We start from the raw sequence: 17,448 nt of genomic DNA, 5'->3' as shown, positions 1-17,448 counted from the left end.
CTCAGAAGGCAGGGTCAGGGATGAGAGGACAGTTCTAGAGAAAGCTTGTGTCTTGGTCTGTGTGCCCAAGGTGAAACACACACACACACACACACACACACACACACACACACACTACAAGACAAAAAGGAAGTGAGCAAGAATGATGCCTGTTTATGTGCCCAAGTTGGATGATCCAGACCCAGGTCCATCTTCAGATGACACAGGGACACATATAGCTGCAAAGCTGGCTGTTATCCAAGCTCCATGAGACAAAGATGTCAAAGATGGAACAGGATTGGCATCACTAATCAACTGTAACTATAGCCCTGATTTCACTGTTTGCTGGTTCATGTCTTGGGTGGGCCACCTCCTCGCCACCTATCTGAGCAGGGTTGTTGAGAACATGAAATGAGTTCATGCACCAGAAGTGCCAGGCACAGCACTGGCTCATGGTCATGATCCCATAAATGATAGCATTAATAATACTAATAAGGCTGGGGTTGGAGGAGGTGAAAAAGGGTACTTATGTCAGGAAAATAGCAAAAAAGCCAGAGAAATAAAGTTGAATGTGGCAGGAATTGAGGACAGAGAGCAACTTTTCCAGTTGCTTAACAGGATGGAAAAAATTCTTTGGAAGGTCTGGTGGGATGGTCTACCCTAAATAGATGAGGACAGAAGTGTCTCCTCAGACTTCTGGAGCCCTTAGTTCCCAGGCCACCTCTCACTTCTGCAGCCCTGGCCACATGTACGCATGTGTCCCATTTTATTCCTCCTCTTTCTCTTCCCAGACACTCGGTATCTGACTCTACTGGTCTGTTTTGGCTTCATGGCCCTGACCCCAGTGTGGGTCCTCATTGCCAAGCAGAACCCACCCACCATGAAGATCCTAAAGTCTGGGTGGTTCCCATTCATCCTAGCAATGATGATCAGCAGGTGAGCATGAATATGGGCCTCTGCCCCATCTCCTTCTCTGTGCCATCCCCTGGCTCTGTGATCAGGAGAGTGGCCTCAGAGCCAAGGAGCCCCTAGAGGAGCATAATGCTTACTGCCCTGAGCATGGTTATAGTGAACCGCAGCTGTGGGCCCCTTTACAAATCCTGGAGCTGGTTGAGTCGAACCTCCTCTTTTTTTCTCTCTCCCTCCCCCTTCCTCTCTCCCACCTCCTCCTCCCCCTTCTCCTCTCTCCTCTCACCTCTCACCAAGAACCCTAGGCTTTCTCTGAGAGGCAGTCCTGTTTACAATTACCAGAGTACCAGAGAGTCAGGAAGAATTGAACCTGGAAACGTCAGACGAGCACACTAGTGCCATGGCTCCCTGCCCTGTCTTGGAACTGTAGGATACCGGGTCTCCTGTTCCCCTGTTGTCCCAGCTCTCACTGGCCTGGACCCCTGCTTAGGCTGCAGGGAGTCCTTTGCCTGGCCTCAAGGCAATGGCTCTGTGAACACAATTGCCACAGCATGGCTGCTGGTGGGATTTAGAGGAGCTGAAGGATTAGTCACCCTGGACCCTTGGGCCTTCAGCCGAGCCCAGGTCTTCTGCCCTCCAGCCTCATTCTTGAGGACCCTTTCCACTAGTAGACCCTGACGGGAGCCACCCCAGTTCTTTCTGATGTGCTTTCCTAACTTTGACTCTCAGGAAGGAGAGGTTATGGTCTAGGTAACTTTGCTCCTGGCTCCTTACACAAATTGATCTCACTTCTCTAAGGCTCTAGGGACAAAGCAGCCTTTGCTAAACTACAGGGGCCAAAGGGAACAAGGGCTTTTTGTATCATCTTCTAAGAACAAGGAGCAGGAGATGATACTTATGCAGGTTTGTTTTCTGCTAAGGAATAGCTAAGTTGTAGTTTAGGGGCTATCACATAACAGCCTACCCAACTAAGTGGCTGCTGAAAGGAGTATGTTTTTAGTAGACTGACATTATCTGAAGGGCCTTCTAGAACAGCTAAGATACAGACTAGAGAAGAAAACACACATATTGGGTACAGAGGACACTAAGACCAGCTTGGCTATAGCAGATATTTTGTGTTGGGGTAAGGAAAGTGTTTGCTAAGCTGGGAAAGTGTTTGCTAGGCTGATATGTAGTTTGTATAGAGGTTACAAGGCCACTTAACAAGCATAAACTCGAGTCATTTGACTGACATCTGCTCTCTCCCCAGTTTCGGAGGGCTCATCTTGAACAAAACCATCTCTAAAGAGCAGTACAAAGGCATGGCCGTATTTACTCCCATCATATGTGGTAGGTACTGGCAATCCCTATCACCAGGGGTCTTTGGCCTGGGTTGGCCCCCAGGGTCTGGGTGGTGGGACCTGAGCAGCAGTGATGTTAGAAGTCTGACCCCAGGCCTTCAGGCAGTCAGGAAGCCGAGCAGGCAAAGACTACTGAGGCTAGTTTTTCTCAGATAGAAGGAGACCCCAAGGGAGAAGCCCTGTCCATAGCTCACTGGATCATGCCCTGCTATTCATAGGTGAGATCTGAGCTTTCCCGCACAGCTAAATCCAATGGCTTGAAGGCACACAGAATTTAACCCAGGATTCTCCGGCACCTGCAAAATGGATATGGCCTTCAGAACTGGAATGTTGGCCTTTCATGGTTTTTCTTTTTGTTTTTTTTAACTTAGATTAATTGATGACATTTACACATAAAAATGTGGATTTCTGTCTTCTCAAAAAGCAAGGCTGTGACATCCTGGGTTTACACTAGGGGTAGGGCAGGAATCAGCTGCTGCTGAGACAGGACCTGTGCTGTTCACTTCCCTCCACTCCCTGTTCTCTTCTCCCCAGCCCCTCACTATTCACCTTCTAAGCTTAGACCCTGTGAGCATTTGTGGTAAGGACCCCTCTTTTAACCAAAGCTTCATTTGTGTTCGGTTTCTGATAAGGCTTTATAAATGGGACCACCAATCAGGAGAGGAACCAAACATGATAACTTATTGTGTAGTTTGCATGGTATCCAGGCTCTGGCCTTCTGTGACTTCAGACAGAAACAGGCTTCAGAGGCCCTTGGGTCACCCCTCCCCTGGCCTGTATTCTTTGCATGTCAGCAGGCCACCCAGTAGGTCTGTACTTCAACAGAGTCCCACAGGGCCTATTCTCAGTACAAGGGATGGCACCTATGAATGAGGACAGCAATGGCCAAGTCAGGCCCAAATGGCCATAAGCTTGGAAAGATATCCTTGGATGGCACCAACTCAGGAACCTGTAAGGGCCAAGTGAGCCATTTGAATGAGTTAAGCAGGTAAGACAATAGCTAAGCAATGAAGAGTGGTGGGAAACAGGGCATGTGTTTCTGGTATAGGAAGTAGTGCCTATTAAGCTCCAGCCATTTGCTGCCTGGTAGGAACTGAGTTCCAGATTTGCCTGAGCTGACTTGTTAGGAGAAGCTTGGAATTTGGATTAAAGGCCTAATTTGTAAATGCTGCCAATTAATTTGAATTATTATTTCTTTTAATCCTGTGTGGGCTAACAAAAATAGATCTATAGACATCTTTCGCCCATAGGCCATTTTTTGCACCCTCTGGAGCACTGAGGTAGTTGGTCTCTGCTCCTGGAGGTCACTGGGGTACATCTGGCCCAGAGAGAGATTGTTGTCTGTGGGGCTGAGAGAAATAGAATAGGGAGCAACACAACCCACTCTCTAAAGGAGATAGTCACCATGGGTGGGCCCTGGTCTCTACCAGCCCCAAAGCCTGCACCTGCAGAAGGAACTCAGTGTGGCCTTTGTCAGCTGTGCCCTCTGGCCCTGGCATAGTCGGACACCATCAGCTCCCTGTGGAAGCCGAAAGCTTCTGCATTAAGCTCCAGCTTTGTCACCATGTGATCATTTCTCTCTTCCCTCACTGCTCTTACCCACCATTCTTTTTCCTCTCCTTCCCACCTTGAGGTGAAAAGTAATCTCTTTTACTTCCTCAGGTATTCCAGTCTATTCTGGTTCCAGTCACTTTCTATGGCCTCAAATGTCTTATCAAGATATCGTCCCATAGACCTCTCCATCTGCTCTCCTCCCTCCTTCACCTTTACTCCTTTCCTGAATCCTCTCCCTCTCTACCTCTCACTCTCCCTCTACCCAATAAATATGTATCGAGAACCTACTTTGCCAGTCACACTTTGTTCACCTTAAGAGCTGTCAAGGTGATATAGTTACTACCTTGATACCTCACTCATGAGGTTTAAGCCACTGTTGTTTGCCAAACAAGATATGTGGTCAGATGGGAGGGAAGGAAAAGAGATCAAATGCTGAATTAATCAAGGAAGTCTCCCTGAAGGAAGTTTAAATAAGAGATAGAACTCAGAGACTGGCATAAAGAAGGGGAAACCAGATTCTTTTTCTCCTCATAGGTGTTGGTGGCAATCTGGTGGCCATTCAGACCAGCCGGATCTCCACCTACCTGCACATGTGGAGCACGCCTGGTGTTCTACCTCTCTGGATGAAAAAATTCTGGCCTAACCCATGCTCTACTTTCTGTACCTCAGGTGGGTCTGATGTCTTTCAGAGGCCATGAGGCCATTTCTTTAAATGAGCAAAAATTAACATCATTGGAATCTGGTGTTTGTTGCAGTAATGTCTAAGACCAGTGCTGACCTCAGCACAGATCATCTTCAGGGACAAAGCTTCTTCTCCCAGAGACCTGATTCCCCAGCCTTGCCTTTAATTGATTTGTTTATTTACTCAAATGTTTACTGAATGTCAATTAGGTACTACATGTCAGGTTACAGTGGTGAGAGAAAAAGCTTTTTCTTGCTCTTGTGGATTATATGGCCTAGAACTACACATGCACCAAAAAATGAACACATAATTACAAATTATATATTCTAAAAGACAAAAAGTATAGGGTGCAATAAAAGAATTTACAGGAGATATTCAGATTTGGGATTGGAAAGTTTCTCTCTGAGAGTGAGCATATGTTGATTGGGGAAGAGGCATGCTGGAGCAGGAGCAGCATTTGAGGAAGAGGGGATAGCCTAAGCAAAGGTCCAGAGGCAGAAAGGAGGTTGATAATTTTGGAGGACTGAAAAGCCAGTGAAACCTGAACATAAAGAGCAAGGGAGAGGATGAAGGAAGCTGAAGCCAGAAAGATAGGAAGGAGCTGATCATTTGGGGCCTTTAAGCTTAAGAAAGGAGACTAGATTCTATTCTGAGAACCACTGGAAACCACTGGAGGTATTTTATCTCTTTGTTAATTTTAAAAATTGGATCTTTGTCCCATTACATTTTCTTTTATCATTTTCTTTCTGTTTCAAGAACTACCTTTAGCCATTCTTTCAGGGGAGGTCTGCTGGCACATTTCTAAAGGATACTTTCACTGGATTTAAATTTGGGGTTGATAGTTCTTTTCAATACTTGAAAAATGTGCCACTTCCTTCTGACCTTCATATTTTCTGATGAAAAATTGCCATCATTGGGATTGTTTTTGTGTTATACATCAGGGACCATTTCCCCCTTGCTTATTTCAAGACTTTTTAGACATAGGATTATGATATGCATTGGTATGAATTTCTATGGGTTTATCCTACTTGGAGTTTATTCCACTTCTGAATACACAGATGTATCTGTTGCCAAATTCGGGAAATTTTAAGCTATTACTTCTTTGAATACTTTTTCAGCCCAACTTTCTCCCTCCTTTCCTTCTGGTGTTCTGATGATGTGAATGTTAGATTTTGTTACAGTCCCACAAGGCTTTGAGGCTCTCTTCAGTTTTTTTCCCACTGTATGTTACCGTCATTTAGATTGGCTCTTCAAGTTCACTGATTCTTTTCTCTATCCTCTTCATTCTGATATTGATTCTATTCATTAAGTTGTTTGGATTTTTTGGCTACTGTATTTTTTCAGTTCTAAAATTTCCATATGGTTCTTTTTGGTTATCTTCTACTTTCCTAAGACCTTCTATTTCTTAACCGATATATTATATTTCTGTCATTTGGTTTGAGTGTGTTTGTATTGCTGGTTGAAGCATTTTTAAATAAAGATTTATTAAAATGGCTTTCACATAATTCTACCATCTGCGTCATCTCAATGTTAGTGTCTGTTGGTTGTCATTTCTCATTAAGTTGAGAGCTTTTTTGTTTTGTTTTGTTTTGCTATAATGAGTGATTTTTAGATTGAATCCTGAATATTTGGAATATTATGTTATGAGACTCTGGGTCTTCCTTAAGTCTTCTGTTTTACCTGACCTCCTCTGATACTGCAGGAAAGGGAATGCACTGCTTCCTTACTGCCAGGTCAAGATAGAAGTCTAGATCCCCCCTCCTTCTCCATTAACACCTAAGGGGAAAAGGAGCACCTCATACTGGTGGCAGAGTAGGGTCCATGTTCCTCTGACACCATCCTTGCTGAGAGGGAGAAAGGTCCCTTGTTATTGCTTCTCACATGGCCTTCACTGTTATGGTAGAGGGAGGGGGTCCTCTTTACCTCTAGGCAGAGTCCCACTTACTTTCCACACACCCTTCTTTCATGCCACCTCATGATAAATACTACATTCCACCTGGATGAGGGCAGAAGTCCAGGCTCCTTACTTGGCCTTTGCTGATGGAGGTGAAGCTGCTGTTTTTCCTGTGGTGTTTGCCTAAAATAGAGAAGTTATTGTCTACAAGATTTTTGTTTTGCTAAGCTGCCTCTTTTCTGGACCTTTGGCTAGAGAAAGCAAGTTTCCTTTGAGTCATTTTTTGGTCACTGTCCATTGGCATTCCTGGGTTACTGACTTCTCCAGCACCCAGTCTGGGATATATGAGAAAAAAAGAAAATAAACTTGGGAAATTCACCACCATGTTCCCTGGGCCTTGTAGTCCCTAGCCATTTTTCTCCATATTTCAGAATCTTCTTGTATGTTTTATATATAATGTCCAAGATATTTATTTCTATTTAGTGAGAGGAATAAGAAGTATCTCCACTCCATCTTATCTAGAAGTGGCAGTTCCCATTGCATTTTTTGATTTGTCATTTGTATATAGAAAAGGTATTTACTTTCTATATTATTTATGTCCTGTCTTAATTTGGGCTGCTATACCAAAAAGATAGATTAGGTGGCTTATAAAAAACAAAAATTTATTTTTTGTATGTCTGGCAGCTGGAGGTCCAAGATCAAGGCACTAGCAGATCCAGTGTCTGGTGAGGGCTCTCCTTCTGGTTCATATGCAACTGACTTCTTACTATACCTTCATGTGGTAGAAGGGATAAGGGAGCTCTCTAAGGTGTCTTTTATAAGCACATGACTCCCACTCATGAAGATTACACCCTTGTGACCTAATCACCTCAGAAAGGCCCCACCTCTGAATACCATCACAATGGTGGTTAGATTACAACATATAGGTTTTGTGGGAAAACAAACAGTCAATAGCAGCAGTAAAATTCATATTTTATTGAATTCTTTTTTTGTGTGGTGACATTGTTTAATGAAATCCAATAAGATTCATCTGTACAATTTAACAGCAAGGCATATATATATTTACACTGTGTATTTACCTCCTTCAGTTAGATTTCTTTCTGTCACCACATATTTGGCCTCCTTTACCCTGTCTACCTCCCCTCACCCCTTACTCCCTACCTTCTGGTAACCACTAGTCTATAATCCATGTCCATGAGTCTCTGTTTTTCTCTCCTGTTCATTTGTTGCTTTTAGGTGTATATCCCACCTATAAGTGATATTATGTGATTTTCAACTTTTTTGTCTGGGTAATTTCACTTAGCACGATTATCTCAAGGTCCATCCATGTTGTCACAAAGGGCAGTATTTCATCTCTTCTTATGGGTGAGTAATATTCCATTGTATATATGTACCACAGCTTCTTTATCCAATCATCTATCGTAGGACACTTCAGTTGCTTCCATGTCCTGGCCTCTGTGAATAATGCTGCTATGAGCATCAATGTGCAAATATCTTTTCAGATATGGGTTTTCAAGTCTTTGGGGTAAATACCCTATAGGGGGATTGCTGGATCATGTGGTAGATCGATTCTTAGTTTTCTGAGGAACTTTCATTCTCTTTTCCATAGTGGCTATACCAATTTGCAGTCCCACTAGCAGTGTATGAGGGTTCCTTTTTCTCCATAACCTCTCCAACACTTGTTATTATTTGTCCTGTTGATTATAGCTATTCTAACAGGTGTGAAATGGTATCTCCTTATGGTTTTGATTTGCGTTTCCCTAATAGCTAGCAATGTTGAGCACCTTTTCAAATATCTTTTGGCCATTTGTATGTCCTCTAGGAAAAAGTGTATGTTCAGGTCCTCTGCCCATTTTTTGATTGAATTGTTTGGTTTTTTGTTGTTATTAAGTTGTATGAGTTCTTTGTATATTTTGGATAGTAGGCCCTTATCAGAGGCATTGCTTGCAAATATCTTTTCAAATTTGGATGGTTGTCTCTTTACCTTGTTAGCGATTTCTTTTGATGAGCAGCTTTTTAGTTTGATGTAGTCCCATTGATTTATTTTAGCTTTTCTTCCCTTGCTTCCGAGGTCAAATTCATAAAATCCTCTTTAAGCCCAAGGACCTTGAGTTTATTTCTTATGTTTTCTTCTATGCATTTTATTGTATCAGGTCTTATATTCAGGTGCTTAATCCATTTTGAGTTAATTTTGGTGTGTCGTGATAGACAACAGTCTAGTTTCATTCTTTTGCAGGTGGCTTTCCAGTTTTCCCATCACCATTTATGGAAAAGACTTTCCTTATTCCACTGTATGTTTTTGACTTTTTTGCCAAAAATTATTTACTCATATAAATATGAGTTTACTTCTGGACTCTTGATTCTGTTCCACTGGCCTGTGTGTCTGCTTTTCTGCCAATACTATGCCATTTTGATAATTGTCACTTTTTAGTATAATTTAAAGTCAGGCAGAGTGATGCCTCCAGCCTCGTTCTTTTTTCTCAGGATGGCTTTGGCGATTCGGGGTCTTTTGCACTTTCATACAAATCTGATGATTTTTTTTCTGTGTCTTTAAAAATTACTGATGAGATTATGTTGGAGCTTGCATTAAATCTGTATAATGCATTAAGTAATATGGTTATTTGAACTATGCTGATTTTTCCAATCCAAGAACACAGAATATCTTTCCATTTCTTTATATCTTCTTCAACTTCTTTTAATAGGGTCTTACAGTTTTCATTATATAGGTCCTTCACTTGTTTCATTAGATTTATTCCTAGGTATTTTATTCTTTTCGTTGCATTTGCAAAAGGAATTATTTTTTCCACTTCTTTTTCTGATGCTTCATTATTAGAGTATAGGAATGCTATGGATTTTTGAACATTAATTTTGTATCCAGAAACGTTACTGTATTTGCTTATTGTTTCTAGTAATATTCTTACGGAGTCTTTAGGGTATCCTATATAGAGAATCTTGCCACCTGCAACTAGTGACATTTTGACTTCTTCATTTCCTATTTGGATGCCTTTTATATCTTTCTCTTGCCTGATTGCACTCGCTAGGACCTCCAGTGTTATATTGCATAAGAATGGCGATAGTGGACACCCTTGCCTTGTTCCTGATCTTAGAGGGAAGGTTTTTAGTTTTTCACCATTAAGTCTAATGTTGGCTGAAGGTTTGTCATAGATGACCTTTATTATGTTAAGATACTTTCCTTCTGTACTGATTTTTGATCATAAATGGATGCTGTATCTTGTCCAAGGCTTTTTCTGCATCTATTGATATGACCATGTGATTCTTATTTTTTAATTTGTTTATGTGATATATCACATTAATCGATTTGCATATGCTGAACCATCCCTGTGCTTCTGGGATGAAGCCCATTTGACCATTGTATATAATCTTTTTAATACGTTGCTGTGTTCAGTTTGCTAGTATCTTATTTAGGATTTTTGCATCTGTGTTCATGAGAGACTGTGTGTGTGTGTGTGTGTGTGTGTGTGTGTGTGTGTGTGTGTGTTAATGTTATCTTTACCAGGTTTTGGTATCAGGGTAATATTGGCCTCATAAAATGAGTTGGGAAGTATTGCCTCCTCTTCAATATTTTGGAAGAGTTTAGGGAGAATAGGTATTAAATCCTCTTTGTATGTTTGGTAGAAGTCACTGGTGAAGCCATCTGGTCCTGGACTTTTACTTTTTGGTATGTTTCTGATGATCGTTTCAATTTCCATACTGCTGATCGGTCTATTTAGATTTTCCGGATATTCTTGATTCAGTCTGGAAAGGTTATATTTTTCTAAGTACTGGTCCATTTCTTCTAGGCTATTAAATTTGGTGTTATATACATTTTCATAGTATTCTTGTAAGGTCCTTTGTATTTCTGCAGTGTCTGTCATAATTTCTCCTCTTTCATCCCTGATTTTATTTATTTTTGTCTTTTCTATTTTTTCTTTAGTGAATCTAGCCACTATTGTTTTTATGTTTTCAATTTCATTTATTTTTTCTCTCATTTTGATTATTTATTTCTTCTGTTGCTCTTACGCTTCACTTGTTCCTCCTTTTCTAGTCTTTTAAGATGAAGTGTTAGGATGTTTATTTGGGTTCGTTCTTATTTTTGAAGGTAGGCCTGTAATGATATGAACTTTCCTTTTATGATCGCTTTTGCCATATCCCAAAAGTTGTGATATCTTGTACTATCATTATCATTCGTGTCTATGTATCTCTTGATCTCTCTTTTTATTTCTTCTCTGATCCAGTTATTCTTCAGTAGCATGTTGTTTAATCTCCATATGTTTGTGGTTCTTCCTGATTTCTTTATGCAGTTGATCTCTAGTTTCAAAGCATTATGATGAGAGAATATGGTTGGTATAATTTCAACCCTCATATTTGTTGAGGCTATCTCTATGTCCCAGTATATGGTCAATCCTTGAGAATGTGCATGTGCCCTAGAGAAGAATGTATAAGCAGCTGTTTTGGGATGGAAAGCTCTGTAAATGTCAATTATGTCCAGTTGGTCTAATGTGTCATTTAAAGATGTTATTTCCTTATTGATTTTCTGTTTGGATGATCTGTCCATATTCGACAGTGGGGTATTAGGTCCTCTGCTACAATAGTGTTTTGGTCTGTTTCTCCCTTTAGTTCTGTTGTAATTGCTTTACATATTTCGGGGCTCCCTGATTGGGAGCATAGATATTAAGTGTTATGGCTTCTTGGTACATGATTCCCTTTATCATTATGAAGTGTCCCTTAGTATCTTTCTTTACCTTTTTTATTTTGAAGTCTATTTCTTCTGATATTATTAGTACCATTAGTCCCACTTTTCTCTGAATGCCATTTGCTTTGACTTTGAGTCTATATATGTCTTTGGAGCTGAGAGATGTCTCCTGGAGGCAGCATGCAGTTGGGTTTTTGTTTTGTTTTGTTTTGTTTTTTGATCCATTCTGTAACATTCTGCCTCTTTATTGGTGAGTTCAGTCCATTTACATTTAGGGTGATTATTGAAATCTGAAGTTTTCTTATAGCCATTTTATGTTTTGCTTTCTGGTAGCTCAGCATTTCCATTGCTTCCTTTCCTTGTGTTTCTGTTTTCTTTTTTGGTTGATTTTTGCGGGTTTTCCCTCTGGTTCTTCTTGTTTTATGTTATGCACTTCAGTTCTGAATCTTTGCTGAGTGGTTACCATTACGAATATGAAAAGATATTTATATCTATACAGTCATCCATTTTCTTCTGCTTGTGGCTTATCTCCATTCCCCTTTGTGAATTTCGATCTTTGAATCCTCCCCTTTTCAGTTATTATTGTCTCAATTTGTCCCTATGTATGCTGGACATTCATTAGTATCTTGCTGTAGCAATTTTCTTCTTAATGCTTAAGCTTATAATGCCCTGTTCTTAGTAAGGCTTACACTCCCCTGCTTCTATTTGCCCGATAGTCACCTTACTCCTAATTATGTTTTTTTTTTTTTGTCATTTTATTTTAGTTGAGCTGACGCCTTTCAGTATTTCCTGTGGTCCAGGCCTCGTAGTGGAGAATTCCCTCAATTTTTGGTGTTAATTTCTCTTTCATATCTAAAGGAGAGCTTAGCTAGATACATTATTCTAGGCTAGTAGTTCCTTTCACTTAATAGTTTGAATATTTGATTCCACTCCATTCTGGCTTGTAAGATCTGTGCTGAGAAGTCCAAAGATCATCTAATGGGTTTTCCTTTATAAATTACCATCTTCTCCTCCCTGGCTGCCCTGAGAATTTTGTCTTTTTCATTGATTTTTGATAATACAATGTGTCTTGGCGAAGGCCTTTTTGGGTTGAGGTAACTGGGTGTTCTGTTGACTTCTTGAATTCCAAACTCCAGCTCATTCCTTAGTTTTGGGAAATTCTTGTCAATTGTTTGTCTGAAAATGCTTTTTACTCCCTGCTCCTTTCCCTTACGTTGGAGATTCCCATTATTCTTATGCTTCCTCTCCTGATGGTATCAGCTAGTTCTCGTATTTCTCTTTTATTGCTTTTCATTCTTCGGTCTCTCTCTTCTTCCTTCTGATTTATTTCACCATTTCTTTCTTCACTACCACTGGTCCTTTCCTCCATTTGGTCGACTCTATTTCCCAAGCTTGCTACTTCATTTTTCAACTCTTGCAGTGTGTGTTTTGTTTTGTTTCGTTTTTTATCTCTAGAAGATCTATTCTGTTCTTGTTGAGGGTTTCAGTCTCCTCCCTAAAGAACTCATTCTGCTCATGTAGTTGTTTTTCCAATTCCTGATATTGATGATGTGACTTGTTTCGGAACTCACTGAATTTTTTCAGAAGTACTATTCTGAATTCTCTGTCATCTAAGTTGCATATTTCTATGTCTGTAAGCTTATTTTCTGGAGCTTTTTCTCTTTCTTTCTGAGATGCCTTATCGCCTTGGTTGTTCGTGCTGTTTAATGGACTATTTCTCCACCTGGGCATTAATGGATGTGTGTTCAGCTTTTTTCCCAGAAAGAAGATTCATTATATAAAGGTCTCTCTTTAGCCCGCTGCAAAGAAAGTGCTTTTCTTTTGGTTTCCAGTAGGTGGTGTCTAAGCCTCTTGGATCCCTGCTTTATATAAAGCCTTAATAATGCTTTTTTTTCTTATAGATGTTTAATTGCACTCACTACTCTCAGTCTCAGTCCCTGTCAGTGTTCACGACAATTTTGGTAGTGTTTGCTCAGATTCCCCTGGGGCTCCGTGGTGTTCTGTCTCGGAGGTTATGGGGTGAGGGGCCCTCTGGATTGGGGGTTGCGGGCTGTGGGTCAGCCTTAGTTTTTCAACCACAGCTGATAAAATTGAGCTGTTGTTTCTCTGCCTTCTCCCTTCTCTGCTTTCTGCCCTGATGACTGGGTCCTTTCATCAGCCGCGTGGAGCTCACAGCACTCCCAGGCAGGGCTGTTCAGGGAACTCGCTACACCTTCTTCCCTTCCCTCTCATCCTGCAGGGAGCTCAGGTAGCAGCGAGAGGCAGCTTCTTTATCTTTCCCAGTCTACCATCCGACATCTGGGGTTCTGACCTGTGGTTTATGCACAGATCCCACACTCAGACTTGCTGATGTGCAGCTTGGATGTTTTATGTTGAGTTTCCAATGTTCGGCTTATTGTCATTTCAAGGGGAAAATTCTGGGGACCTCTTTCACTCTGCCATGTTTCTCCAAACTCTTTACTAAATTCTTTAGGAATTTTTAAAATAGATTTTCTTGAGTTTTTATGCCAGCTACCAATAATAATTATTTTACTTACTTCTTTTCAAGGTCTTTTTGGGTAAAGAAACTTTTTATATCTTGTCTACTTTTTTATCATAAATAGATTTGGATTCTCTTGCGTGTTCTCACCCTCTCTCTACATGTTATTTTATAGTGGACTTTTTAGCTTCTATACTACATATGATATTTTTTTCCTTCTTCTTATTAAGTTGATGAAATATATTAACTCAGAGGTAAATGAAGACTTACTTTTCATTGAAACTCTTTTTGTGTGTTTCAGAGGCCCATCATATTCACATGTTATAGTTTTAAAGAATGGGGCAAGGTAAATCACACTTTTTGCAGAGTCTTAAACTCATAGAGTTCTGGATCCTGAAGAGAGCGTGGGGATCACACATACCTCATCAATGTGCTGACTGTGTCCCAGAGGTTTACTGTGAGGAAGGGGCTTCCTGAGGCCCCATGAGTGCACCACCCTTCTGAACACTAACTCCACACACTGAGCCTTTGTTTGGGATACTCTTGAGCTCTTTTCCACCTTAAGCCCTTTGCACATCCTCTTTCCTCTAGCCAGATCCTTACTCCGAGATTCAAACATCAGCCTAAATGTCATCTCTTTGAGAGGGCTTCCAATCCTCAGTAGCTAATTCCCACTAACAGACACTTCATTCTCTACCATATTATCCTGGCTTATTTTCTTCCTAGTATTTGTCAGAGTTTGAAATTACATTTCTCGTTTGTTTCTGCCACTCAATTCCAGTTTTTCTCTTCCCTGAAATGTCAGCGCCCTGAGAGAGAGTATATTCCCATCTGCTAGAACATGCCTGCCGTATAGTAAGTGCTCAGTAAACTGTCCAGGGCTATGTGGATTACTCTCGGGGACCTTTGGGAAGTAGTTGAATGAATGTGGATGCCTTACTAGAGACTGTCACATGCCAAGGTGGCCTCTACTGCGAGGTAGGTCACACAACTTCCTTGGTTATGTTTCCTCCAGAAATCAATTCTATGTCAGCTCGAGTCCTGCTCTTTCTAGTGATTCCGGGCCATCTGATTTTCTTCGTCATCATCTACATGGTGGAAGGCCATTCAGTCCCAAACAGCAAGACCTTTGTTGTATTCTATCTACTAGCAGGCTTGATCCAGGTAAGAACAATTGTGGCAGCAGCAAAGCAACATCCAGTGTTTAATCAGCCAGCAAGGTTTGTTCACTGTCCTGGGAGAGAAGCTGAGGAGAGGTGGGGTTGGAAGTTCCTGGACATGCAGGGTACAGTTTTTATCTTCTAGTAGTCAAGTCTACTCATTCATGCCCAAGAGCATGATCCAGAAGTGCAAGCCATTCCACATTCCCTACTGGATACTCTGTACTACACTCCACACAGCATACTCCGCATTGCACACTGCAATAGGGCACACTCCACATAGCACACTCATAATTCCACCCACCATCAGGCACAGCACATTCTGCATACAGCTCACTCCACACTCCACCAGAGGATCAAAGTTGCTGTCCTGAGGGTTTAGCATGTTGCAATGAAAAAAGCTGATGAGCAGGTCCAGCTAATGAAGTGGGCCACGTGCATCACTCATCACAGACAGGGGTTGGGCAGGGATCAGGCCCCCGCTGGGGTGTTGCTAAAAAACATGTGTAGACTTTAGTCATTGCAGGATGGTGATAATGACATGAAATAGATTAATGTAGTGCCTGCCTCAGAGTAGGACTCAGCAGACTGTGCTAAGACTATATAGCTAGCTGATGTCTCAGTGAGCCTAGGGCCTCTGCAGGGATAACTGGGCACTAGTAGGCAACTCTAAGGGACTGGCATTTTCACATTTCCTTGAGTTGTGGCATTTGCCATCGCAAAATGACCCTGACCCTGAAAGATAGGTTGGAGCAGTCTGAGAAACTCTCCTGAGCAACAGCAGCAATAAAGGGGCTAGGGTCAGCCCACAACAAAGGACCAAAGAACCCTGAGACCTGACCAGTGTTGTGTGGACTGCCCCCTGGCACCTTCAGGAAAGGCTGGCCGTGTAAAGCTGCCCATGAGAGGGCCTCCAGCAAACCTAAGTTAAAGTCCCAGCAAAATTTATGTCTAAAGTTCCAAGAATGGTGAGTGGAGTTGGTATAGCAGAAAAGGTCAAAGCTGTTGAGCAGCAGCAGGCCTGTCTGGCACTTCAGGATGCCAGGAGCAGAGTTCATCCTCGGGGAGGGAGACTAGGCAAGTGCGGATGAGGGTGGACTCATCAGCTCTGCACAAGCTTATAGCTGGGCATCAGACTCCAAGTGAAGCTCGAAGAAGGGGACTACCTGCAGTTGATACGTCCACCTTGGTGTCTGCCCTTGAAATCTGCTGGTGTTTCTTGATGGCACTTGGCTTTCTGACTTGGTCATTGTCTTTTGTGTCTGCTTGCTCTTATGACAGGTGACAATCCTGCTGTATCTGGCAGAAGTGATGGCTCGGCTAATGTGGCACCAGGCCCTGGATCCTGACAACCACTGTATTCCCTACCTCACAGGGCTAGGGGACCTCCTAGGGACTGGCCTCTTGGCACTCTGCTTTCTCATCAGCTGGTTATTGAGAAGCAAAGCAGAACTGGATGGCATTTCAGAACCAGTATCTGGACCTTTCTAATGAGCTTAGGCAACCCATTAATCAGTAGAATTTTCCCTCACACCAGCAGAGTATAGAATGCAGTATTTCCCTGGCTGGATCCCTAGGTCTCTCTGACTCTCCAGTGGCCCTTTGTCAGTCAGCTAAGGAAACACACACACACATTGGCCCTGGAGTTGGAACCCGAGTCCATAATGGAGCCTGAAATCAGAAGCATTGTTTGTAAGTGTGTGAATATGACTGTTGTGCTGGGTGAGTGTGTGCATAAGTGTGCATGTGTGTGTGGAGAGCAAGATGCTCTGGCCTGACTGTGCTAAAGGAAGAGGTATGTCTGGTGAACTTTGGGCAGTTTGTTGGCCCTTCTTCATGCCATTGCAGCTCAGATTGAAGTGGAGTAGGAAGGAGATCTGTTGTGTGCCCAAGCCTCAGGACTCTTGGCCCTGGCTTAACTACTCTTCACTAGGTCCAGTTCCATGGTCCACTGCACTGGCATGCCCTGAAAATGTGCACAGCCCTTCCTAGGTTGGGGCCTTTTACCCCCTCTCATCTGCTCCCAGCATTTATTCTTGACATTGCTCTTTTTTTCCCATTTTTTAAAGCAGAAACCTCTGTTTAGATTATAATGATCTGAAAAGTATAAAATAAAGCATAGATTATATTTTGTTTGGCGTTTTGTGTTTGTAAAGATACTAATGCAACCATGAGACTTGGGGTTTATAAGTAACAAAAATCTCTGGCATTTCTGTAGCCTAATGTTTGTCATCCTCTAGTCTTCACTTAAAAGTATCACCATCACCAGAAAACTGTTAGAAATGCAAATTAATTCTCCCTCCCCCAAGCCTAACAAAATAGAATGCCTTGGGCGGAGCCCAGCAATGTGGGTTTAACAAGCCCTCCAGGTGGTTCTGATGCAGTCTTTCACTTGAGATCCACTGCTCCAGAACTTGCATCTTTTAAAAAATATATATATGCTCATTTCTTGTTTCATATTAACTTGTCATAACAACTTTAGCCATGGTTTGGACTGAGGATTATTATCCGTTGGCCTCAAAAAAAAAAAAAAAAGCAACGTGGGTTGATTTGGAAACAACAAAATTGCAACTTGGGACATGCAGTCTAATGGTGACATTGTGCAAGTACAAAAACACAGAAGAGGAACACTTTTATGGACATGGGAGGGGCTGTTATAAGTGAAGAGTATTGGAAGAAACTGAAAGTTCGAAGTATAGTGAATTTTCATTGGCTGAATCATTGCAGTCTCCCATTGGCTGAGCTGTTACTGGGCTAG

The 17,448-nt window shown here is 41.8% G+C and overlaps 1 protein-coding gene across 11 annotated transcripts in view; it reads left to right on the top strand.

The window, feature by feature from the left end:
* Nucleotides 1-17,225, top strand: part of SLC41A3 (solute carrier family 41 member 3) — a 102,663-nt gene extending 85,438 nt beyond the window's left edge. For 7 of the 11 annotated variants that reach the window (XM_036229734.1, XM_016160541.2, XM_016160538.2 and 4 more), the window contains 5 exons: nt 771-915; nt 2,138-2,217; nt 4,317-4,451; nt 14,546-14,694; nt 15,972-17,225. In XM_036229734.1, the coding sequence (XP_036085627.1) occupies nt 771-915; nt 2,138-2,217; nt 4,317-4,451; nt 14,546-14,694; nt 15,972-16,181 (719 nt within the window). In that variant the 3' untranslated portion in view covers nt 16,182-17,225. The remainder of the gene's footprint in view (nt 1-770; nt 916-2,137; nt 2,218-4,316; nt 4,452-14,545; nt 14,695-15,971) is intronic. The other 4 variants (XM_016160536.2, XM_016160534.2, XM_016160535.2 and 1 more) reach the window with 1 other exon arrangement.
* Nucleotides 17,226-17,448: the final 223 nt, after the last annotated feature.

This window comes from Rousettus aegyptiacus, unplaced genomic scaffold (genome assembly GCF_014176215.1).
Source record: "Rousettus aegyptiacus isolate mRouAeg1 unplaced genomic scaffold, mRouAeg1.p scaffold_m13_p_12, whole genome shotgun sequence".
Classification (NCBI taxonomy): Eukaryota; Metazoa; Chordata; class Mammalia; order Chiroptera; family Pteropodidae; genus Rousettus; species Rousettus aegyptiacus.
The sequence above is the reverse complement of the archived record's forward strand: the minus strand, read 5'-3'. Positions and strand labels throughout refer to the sequence as shown.